Source organism: Populus euphratica, unplaced genomic scaffold (assembly GCF_000495115.2).
Source record: "Populus euphratica unplaced genomic scaffold, PopEup_1.0 scaffold163.1, whole genome shotgun sequence".
Lineage (NCBI taxonomy): Eukaryota > Viridiplantae > Streptophyta > Magnoliopsida > Malpighiales > Salicaceae > Populus > Populus euphratica.
In genome coordinates this window covers 298,302-308,767 of record NW_011499948.1, presented here as the reverse complement: position 1 = coordinate 308,767, position 10,466 = coordinate 298,302, and the positions used below count along the sequence as shown (strand labels likewise).

Below are 10,466 nucleotides of genomic sequence, written 5' to 3'. Positions count from 1 at the left end.
TGTGACGTGGAGGATATGTTTTCTGAAGTAGCAACGTGTGCAGTAGGCTTAAAATAGTAACGAGATGAAGAGAACAAAAATAAAGATTACCACTGCAAATCAGTTTTGTTTTGATGCAAAAAATAATGGTTTAAAAGTTTTAAAAATCAAGCTGTGATACCATAATAGAATAGGAGAAGGAACTGACAAAGAGAATGAGAAGAGATGCCAAGAACTTAAAAAGAAAGATGGACTGCATACGCATCGGCTCATTAGAATGATCACCAACCGAAACTATTCAATACTTAGTTGCTAGATCAGTAACCAGTGGTTATTTCTATAATAAAAATAGGAAATCCAATGGAAAAATAAAAAAAGAAAGTAGCTAAAAAAGGATAATCCAAAAGTAGGTGTAAGGAAATACATAACAGCTCATCTTTTCTGTCCATCTTAGATTAGCATCACATGCTGCTGTTTGCATGGATGAAAGTGAATGCATGTTGAACTGAGCTTGCTATGTCTTCTGCTGTGAACCTAGATTCACTTTCAATCTGAACAAAAGAAGAAAGTTACTGTATATTCAAGATTGATTCGTTTTAAAAATAAGGCTGTTAAATGAACAAACAGCAGCTGATTTTTTATACCTTGGCATTAAATGAATAGAGAACAGTTTGTTCAATGGTGGTAATGCTGGTGTGGTGTATGTTAAGCTGCAAATCTTCCAGTGCTGCAATGGTCTCAATCAGCTGACCTGGCCTTCTCCTAGAGAGGATCTTGATCATTGCATCAAACCCTAGAAGCTTCACTTCAACATCAGCCAAGCAAGACTTGTTCTCAGCGGTTTCTTCACGGAGTTCAGTCTCGAGATCCAGAGTCTTCATTTGATCATTTGGTTGAGGCATAGGAGGAAAGAATGGACGATGAGGTTGTTGGATTGCAAGAGCTGAATCCTCCATTAGTCTTTGCCGCTTCTGGGATTCGAGGCATTGAAGTAGTTGCTCCAATTCTCTAACGAACACTATCGCTCCACCAATTATTGAAGCTTGATCTCCCTGCATATCCACAAAAACCATTATGATCTTGTTATAGAATTCCCTCAAAGCAGAATGGTTTCCATTTTTTTGGTAGTTGATCTTAAAAATCAAGATCTGTTTAATGAAAACAAGCAATTTTTTTTCTCTTTTCTTGAATGGAACGCATAAAATCTGATGCTTTTTCATTTTTTTATTGAACAGAACTTAAAATTTGATACCCTTTGTACATAAGATCCTGGCATGAAAGACCTCAAGACTCGAAGATGTTCATTCATTTGCTTTCTTCGATTTCTTTCAACTGCAATATGAGTCATTCTTTGGCTCTCAACTTCCTCACTTGTCTTGATAGTTCTTGGCCTTTTTCTCTTGTTCTTCCCCTCTGGTATAGGGTTCTTGTTTTGAAGATCTTGATCTCCAAGAAACTGAAGTTGCACCGAGTTATTATCCCAAAGCCTAGCTTCTTCATCTTCCCTAACACCCCCCTCTTCCCCGACCATTCCTTCCCTGTGTTCATCACTACTCACTCCTGTAAACCTCTCATCATTTTCTCCACCTAGTTGAGGGACCATTAGAGATTGTTCCTCAATCTTTTCGTTCAAAACCGGAAACTTGAGGAAGTACACTGGATCGATCCCAATTTCTTCCTCAGATATCTTGGTTTGATTTAAGGCCAACTTAGGCCCAAAGTCTGCAAATTGCATCACATCAGCGAAGCTCAATTTATCGAAAGAAGTAGAAGTACAAAACCCAGGTGACATTTGTGGTTGATGAGGATTATTGAGCATATAATAAATCATCCCAGTGTTGCTGTCATCATCACCAGAAGTTTCAGCTATCCGCGGCTTCATGAGTTCGTGGTGCTGTGGTGGTTGATGAAGATGATGGTCTAGAGAGTAATCTAGCCCAGCAAAACTTGCCTGCAAGTAGTCAAGCTCGAAGCAAAATAACATCGTGGTGAATTGATTTATCAACAAAAACATACAAATAATACTACCACTGAGAGCTAAGATACCAAGTAGTTCTCTTCTTTATCCATTGCTATATATATGTGAATGCCTTTAATCGACAACCCTCATGCAAGGACAAGCTAGCCCTAGCTAGCTAGTCAAATTTCCTTAACTTGGTCCACCTGAAAAAAAAAACAAATTAAAAAAAAAATGATGACTCCATCAAATTAACAGCAAGTAAATATTATAGCAATAACACTAGCCACTAATATATACGTGTGCGCGCGTGCGTGTAGCTGTAATTACTAACGCTAGGTTTTGATTAGAGTACAAAAAATATGAAACAAAGTTGCGTGGAAGTGATTGGAAATAGAAGCTGCCACAATAACCTGATTGGAGAGAGACCATACAGTGAGAGTATAATAAGACAATGGTGAAAATTAAGTGGGGATATGATATTTTGAAGAGCAGAAGAAGCATGGGGTACCACCATGGAAGTTGATATTATATCAACTGAAAGTTTCTTGGATTGGGGTGGTGAGTGTTGTCTTTATATAATGGGCCAAGATTGCCTGGAAGAGCTGGCTTTGACTTGAAGACTTGAAGAAAGAGACAGGAAGAGAGATGATCCTTTTGGATTAATGTCCACCTCACTTTCACCTCTCGTTATTTATGGGTTTCACAGGCCAACAACGCTCTTTCCATTGTTCTTACCACCTCTATTCATGACTCTAATTAAAGATGGAAGGTTGCAGATTTGTTGATTTAACTTTTACCTTTGAAAATGAGATGATATATGGATTATTATTTTCTTGATTTCACCGCTAGAAAATTAATAAATATAAATAAAAATATTAATTAATTTTTTTGATAGATTATAGTAAACTTTACCGATAGAATAATTTTTCATTGTATCCATTCGTAAACATCGTCAAAAATATTTTTTTAATATATACCAACAGAATTACAGTGAAAAAAAAAGAAAAAGTATGATAACATATCATTTTTATAAATAGACTTATTAGCAGATTTATATTTGTTGATTAAATCAATTAGTAAATACATTTGTAATATTTAATTTATAACCTACTGAACAAACCTCCTCTTTTCCTCTCTTATATTTTTTTTCTTCACAATTAATAAACAACACAACCCCATTAATTTTATCACAAGTCAACCTCCCAATACAAATAATCACCACAACACTCAGTTTATCAACACTCCTATTCTGATTCAAATTTTATTGAGGATTTGTAACCTCAAGTAAGCAAAACTATCCATTTTTTATATGAACTTAATTTTAAAATGTTAATTTTTATTGTATATTTTTATAATATATGTATATTGTTCGGGTGTTTGCTTATTTTATAGTTTTTCCCCATAGAAATTTATTGTATAAATTGATGATTTGTACATGTTGGAGTTTCTTTAAGATTTTGTAAAATTGATTTTTTTTTTGTAAATTGATGAAATTTAATTTGAATTTATGGCATAGGCGTTTTGTGATGAAATAAATAATGGCTTATTTAATGTCTTCGCTTTATATTTTATCAATTTTATTATTGAATTGAAATTTTCAATAAATGTATAGAAATTTGAATTTATGTAAGGAATTGATAATGAATTAGTTTTACTATTAAACTAATTTGAATAAGTTTGAGTTAAACCAATATTTTGTTATTTATTTAGTTTACAATTAATTAATACTTGTTGTTATCAATATTTTATGTAAGTATGATAACAGTAATTGATTATTATTTATGGATGTATCGAGATTTACCTGAAGGGGTGCATAGAATGGACTATTGTAATGGAGTTTAGAGTTTTATTAAATATGCACTATCTAATCCGAGAAATATTAGTGGAGGTGGTATTAAATGTTCATGTAAGATGTGTAAAAATAAAAAGTTTATCAATCCAAATATTGTAATGATGAATCTTCAATAAAAAGGATTATTAGATGTTCATGTAAGATGTGTAAAAATAAAAAGTTTATCAATCCAAATGTTGTAATAATGAATCTTCAATAAAAAGGCTTCACAGAGAGATACTGGTATTGGTATACATACGAAAAACCATATATTCCTCACAAGACCTTGGTAGAAAGAATGATTAGGTCAACTTCTAGTTCTAGAAATATGCATAAAGTTGTAGATGACAATAGTAATCTTTATAGGAATATGATCATAGATGCGATGGAAATGAATCAAGGTTATGTCGGTCAATGTCCAATAGTAGATGAAGAACCTAATATAGGCAGCCAAGCAGCCAAATTTTTTAATCTTTTAAAAAACTTTAACAAACCATTATGGAATGAGTGTACAAGTCATAATAAATTATTGGTTATTGCATAAATATTCACCATCAAGTCAGATTATGAGTTAATTGAGGTCGATTACAGCAGAATTACCGAATGGGTGAATAGTATTTTACTTAAAAGAAATAGGCTAGAAAAGAACTTTTATGTTACTAAATCTATGATAAAACCCAGTGATCTAGAATACGAAAAAATTGACATTGGCCCAAACTTCTACATGTTATACTACCTTAAAAATATAGAGTTGATCGAATATAGAACATATGAGCATGCTCGTTATAAACTCATAACTAGTAGGGGAAAGACTTTTATCATACATATAAAACTTAAATACTTATCAATCACACATAGACTGCAAAGGTTATTTATGTCACCAAAGATTGTTGAGCACATGACATGACATCATTCATATGATATAGTGGATGGAGTAATGGTGTACTCTTTTGATGGTAAAGCCTAGAAACATTTTAATATGGTGCATCTTTAATTTTTAGTGGAATCAAGCAATAAACATCTTGGGTTATATACAAACAGATTCAATCTATTTTGGTCATTTACTACTCTTTATTCTTGTTGACCGGTGATACGCACTGTTTATAACTTGCCACTATGGATGTGTATGAGGTTAGAGTTTATGTTTTTATCTATGACTATACTTGATTCTAATAGTCCATATTGGAATATAGATTTGTCTATTGATGGATGAGTTGAAACAGTTGTGGTCATCCAAGACTTTGACATATGATGTATTCAGGAAATAAAATTTTCAAATGAAGGCGGCTTTGATATAAACAGTTAATGATTTTCCTGTGTATGGAATAGTTTCTAGTTAGAGCATAGATGTAAAACTAGCATATTCATATTGTATGAAAAATAACAAGGCCTTTACGTTAATAAATGGCGAGAAAGTGTTTTTTTTTTATTGTTATAGGCAGTTCTTACCAAAGAATCATAAGTACAAAAAGGACTTTTCTATTGACAGAGTTGAAAGAGAGATTATATCATTGCTACTATCGAGTGGAGAATTGTATGACGTGGTGTCAGAGTACGATGATATTGTGTTTGATCTTTAATCCGATAAGCAAAATTTTCCTGGTCCTGATTTGATCTATAATTGGGTAAAGTGAAGTATTTTTAGAGCTTCATTATTGAAAGACCAATATCCCTTGTTATAATCTTGATGTCATGCATATTAAAAATAACATGTTTGAAAATATTTTCAACACAATTATAGATGTGAAAGGAAAAACAAAGGACAACATCAAAACTAGAATGGATATATGTTTGTTTTCTTTATCGTAAAAATATGGAGTTGGTTTATGATAAGTCATAAGTCGCATATCCAAAGCCAATTTCTCTTTAGACAATAATACACAGTTACTTATCTACCAATGACTTAAAAGTCTGTGTTTTCTTGATGAATATTAATAGTGGTGATATTTTAATGTAACACTACTAACATTCAAGAGAATAGTACCATGCAATTTATAACTTCTTTTTCTTCTATTTTTATATTAGAACTCTAAAATATAGGTGCTGAATTAATACTTTTATAAGCAAACTAGTAGCATAATTGGATTCTCATGTAAAGACAATTAAGAATTTTTTTGAAATTGATTAATGTTCATTATAAATTTTAAATTTGAAGTCTGATAAAAAAATTTATAACTCTCATTTGTTAGCATGCATATTTTATGTTAAATAAATAAACCAACTAATATATTAAGAAAAAGGAATTCATTTAAAACTTAATTCATATTTTGAATAGAATTCAAACTGAATTATGGGTGTTAGAGGTGGAATGTCATGATGTTATGAAATCAAATTAAGATAACAAACTACTTAAGCTACTAGGTTCCTAGGTTATCAGTCTAACTAATAGATCCAATGTAGAAAGTTCTAATCAATCGAATATGGATTTACTATATTTAAACCATATAGATAAACTAGTATATATGTATTTGGACCATATATAGGTCCAAACTTAAGAAGAGACTAGATCATGCTAAACTACCTTTTTATGGAAAGGTTCACAACTTTTGATTTAATGGTTGGATCATATTTAATTTTTTTCAAGAGATTCTACAGGCCTAGTCTTGTAATAAGATGACTTGTTATAATCAGCTGATATTAAGAAGGCCTTTAAATTAGGCTTATAAGATGCTATTTTATTAGTTTTGTTATGTTCCTAGTTAATTTTGGAATTTAAGCTTAATTTTCAGGTTTTATCACGTTCTTCTATTTGAATTTGAATTTTGATTATTCTTTTTTTTGTAAAAGTCATTTTAAGGCCTATATAAGATATTGTAATCTTTGTTTTGAGGGCAGACTATTAAAAGAGAATTATTTAGTAATAAAACTACAACTTAGAATTTTTATGTGATCTTTTTTAGAAAAGTTTGGCTTTCTTTATCTTTGATTCTTATTCATTAGGTTCAGTGATGTATTTGGTCTCATATTCAAATAATTATTTATGATTTGTTGTTATATTTTGTTGAATAACCATGTTTAGAAGAGGTTGCAAGATAAGGTGTGTTCATATAAAAGGTGATGAAGAGGTTCTACCTTTAAAACAAATGTCCAAGAGTGCAAAATTAATGAACTAACAATTAAAGATCTATGAAAGCAGATTGCAACATTAACTCATTGAATGGTAAGGAGAGACTGTAAAGCAAATTATAGAACTAATACATTGAATGGTAAAAAGAAACCTGGTAAATCTTGAGAAGAGTGATCATGGGTCCGTGGCTAATTTTGAGAACCTGTTTTAGAGGTGTAAGTAAATAAGGTGGCCTAGCCTCATAATTGAAAAGAATATGATATTAAAACTGAAATTTTTATAATTCTTGTACCTTTGATTGGAATAAACCATAAGAAATTAATGGGGAAAAAGTTAAAGATATCATTGAGCTTTAGGATTGCGAAAATCCTAAGATTCTTATAAATTAGGATCTCCAAGGATTCTCTTATACATATGAAGAATATTTTGATACTTTAAAAGAATTATTTAGAGCTAACTTCAAAGATATTGAAGTAATAAAAATTTTCAGCTAGGAAATAATCAATGGACCAGCCTGCTATTCCTTGCCAATGGTCAAAGGTCCAAAGTTGACATTTTAATAATTTCAAGTTGGTTTTAGTGCCATCATCAAAGATGTGTTGTCAAAAAAGAACACCCTAGTTATCATCAAGGGCAATAATCTCATGTTAGATTATAATTTCAATGCTGAGTTAGAAGATTTTAGTTTAGATATGCATTGGATAATAAGAAGATATCATATAAAGAGCTAAAGAAAATGTCTATTTTGAGGTCTAAAAGGGCTTTTATACCAAATTCCTTTATACCAATAGTCTAGTAAAAGCAGCATCCTAGCGGTTGATAAGCAGGTGAACAACTAGTTTCTCTAATACAATAGTATCTACCAGGGATGAATGGGAAAATATTGTTAGCAAACCTTTTTATGTTACACTTGCATTAAGAAAGTTGTAGTCTTGATTTTCTCAAATGTGTTCGGTTGTAAGCTCAACCTTGATTGAACATCCACAAGAATGAGGGAAGAATTGTTTAAAATCAAGGATAAATTCTTTCCAACAAGGGGAAGAATGATGCAAGAAATTTTGGTATAAAAAAACATAACATATATAATGAGCATTATTTTTTATCTGACCATCGCATATGTATGCACGGCATGGTGGGATGTAAAAGTCAAGAAGTTGTCACCTAGTTGTTTAGTTTAGGGTCACTGAGAGACCTGGGTGGACTAGTCTTATCATCAATTTCAAGGTAAGGGGATTGGTTATTGCTAAGAAAGTTATTAACAGCCCTAACGAACTTTACCTAAGATAAGCTGCATTGTGTAGTTTGAATGTGGTTTAAAGGTGTTGATGGGTTCCTAACTAGTAATATGTCTATATCTCAAAACAAAAATTTATGTTTATGAACAAAATTGGCATTTTAAATTTATTATAGGCTCGTGTGCCCAGACAAATTCTTATAGAAAGAATCCATGTAGTTTCCCTAACAGACTTCACCTATCTTGGAAGGGGAAAGTGTTTTTCAAACCTCGTATATTGTGATGAAAAATACTTTCAATTAAAATTGATTAATATAAGAATTTTCTAGTCAATTTTAATATTTAAATATTAACCTACATGTAGATCCAATATTTATACCAAAATGTTGAACATTAATTTTCAAATAAAGAAAAAAAAACTTAAGGTTATTGAAATATTGCTAAAATCTTTAAAGAATTTTATAAACTTGTTGTAAATTCTATAACAAAAATATAAAGAAATACAAAAAATTTCTAAAACAATGCTAAATTTTTTCTCTCCTTTTTTATAAATAAATTGCAATTTTTTGTAAGAAATAGGTCATATGCAATAAGCAGAATTTTTTTTTTTAAGGTCATATCTGACAAAAACTCATTTTCTCTAAAAACAAAATTGTTAAAATAGGCTTGAGAGATATTTGCCAAACACACCTTTAATCCAAAGAAAACCTTTAGCAAAATCATTGCCAATCAAAAAGGGTCTTAACCTTTAGACTCGATTTTGATCCAATTGGGTTGACCCAAAACTTTTGATTTGATAATAAACCGAACCAAAGTCTACTGATTTGACCCAAAAAAAAAACCAAAACCTAAACAAGAATCCAAAACAAAATCAAGCATACGAAAACACAAAAACTCAAAAATATTTTATCAAAATGGATTAAAACCTAGCAAAACAAACATGAAGAACATCAAAAAACATTCAACACAAACCTAGCAACATAGATTTTAAATCAGATCAAATACAGACAAACCAAGGATATAAATATATTAGAAATCATGCAAGGATAAAAAATCTAGCATTTATACAGTTTGATTATCACTCAAAAACCACAATTTTGTCAAAATATATTTTGATTTTGAACCAAAACCCTAGGATTATAACCTATTGAAAACATGTTATTGATACTAATAAACCCAAGATTATTGACTAATAAAGTTGCATAAAGGATTTTGTGCAAAGAATTAGACCAAAACTAATTCAAATTATAGAGTTAAGTCAATGTCCTTTTCCAAGAACACAAAGAACATTACTTAGCAATATAAAAATAGCTTAGGAACCCATCACAGTGTCAAACCTCCAAAACTTGTATTTTTGTACTTCTAAAACATGTTTTTTTCATTCTAACAAATTACACAACTATAATCAAACATGTTTGAAGAAAAAAAACTAACACATAACATCAAAAACATAGAAGAGGTTCCAAACTTCAAACTACCAATTTAAAATAACCTATAAAAATATCAAATCTCGATTCAAAACTAACTCTTTAAATACTTAAAACCCAAACCATGCTTTGAAATCAGGAACACACTACCAAACCATAAAAAAATCAATAACCTTATTGCTAGATTTTCAAATCACTTTATTTCATTTAATCTAAACATCCAAGCATATTCTAAACATCAAGCAACATTAACAAACAACTCCAAACATGATTAAACAAAGAGAAAATGATATTTAAAACATTAATCAAAATCAAAGATAAAAGTAATATAATGCAACAAATGTTCAAAAACATCATAAAACATGAAAGAACAGGCTATAAATGTTCATCATAAACATCATTTACCAAGATAAGTGAATGTTTTATACCTTTCAAGTTAAAATCAAGGTTGTTGCCATTTGGTTCCTTCTACTTTCTTTAAAAGTAAAAGAAATCATTGTGTTAAACTATAAAACCATTAAACTTTAGAGTTCCTTTATCAATCTTTTCCTTGCCTCTTTTTCTCTTTTTGATTTGATTTTCTAAGGGGGTATTCATAGAGTTTTTCTAGGGTTTTTGATGGATTCAAACATATATTGATCAACACATGGCTCATTGATCAAAATAAAAGGGTTATAGAATACATTCTATGGTTGTGAGCTCTGTATCTATACTGGTTTTTTAATGATAATGTTGCAACAAACTTGGTTTTTAAAGGTTTTAGTGATTTTCCAAACTTGAAGACCAAGGATCTTGTTTCTAACCTCTTGATCTTGAAAGAATTATGGTCAACCTTTGATAAAAACCCATTGATAAGTGACACGACTAAAAGATTGATGTCTTCTCCCAAGTGCAGGAGTGTCGAAGTAATAAATAACCCGGAAAGACCGGGGTCGAACCACAGGGAGATTAATTGTACAAATTATAAA

At 30.6% G+C, this 10,466-nt stretch overlaps 1 protein-coding gene across 2 annotated transcripts; it reads right to left on the bottom strand.

Moving 5' to 3' along the window:
• Positions 1 to 239: 239 nt before the first annotated feature.
• LOC105137735 (transcription factor FAMA-like) lies at positions 240 to 2,586 on the bottom strand. 2 transcript variants are annotated; one of them, XM_011043572.1, is made up of 5 exons: positions 2,350 to 2,586; positions 2,026 to 2,142; positions 1,232 to 1,930; positions 624 to 1,031; positions 240 to 530 (listed from the first exon to the last, which is right to left on the bottom strand). In XM_011043572.1, the coding sequence occupies exons 2-5, from the start codon at positions 2,047 to 2,049 to the stop codon at positions 441 to 443; spliced, it is 1,221 nt and encodes a 406-aa protein (XP_011041874.1). In that variant the 5' UTR covers positions 2,050 to 2,142; positions 2,350 to 2,586; the 3' UTR covers positions 240 to 440. The 2 variants fall into 2 exon arrangements, with proteins under 2 accessions (XP_011041874.1, XP_011041873.1); XM_011043571.1 differs by lacking the exons at positions 2,026 to 2,142; positions 2,350 to 2,586 and having other exon boundaries at positions 1,232 to 1,978.
• Positions 2,587 to 10,466: the final 7,880 nt, after the last annotated feature.

What these genes read in the sequence shown, in the direction of transcription:
- LOC105137735 (XM_011043571.1), bottom strand. Translation starts at nt 1,963, where the DNA reads ATGTTATTTTGCTTCGAGCTTGACTACTTGCAGGCAAGTTTTGCTGGG. An exon ending in CAGGATCTTATGTACAAAGG is followed by an intron (nt 1,032 to 1,231) that starts GTATCAAATTTT and finishes GTGGATATGCAG; the next exon opens with GGAGATCAAGCTTCAATAAT. An exon ending in TCTATTCATTTAATGCCAAG is followed by an intron (nt 531 to 623) that starts GTATAAAAAATC and finishes TCTTTTGTTCAG; the next exon opens with ATTGAAAGTGAATCTAGGTT.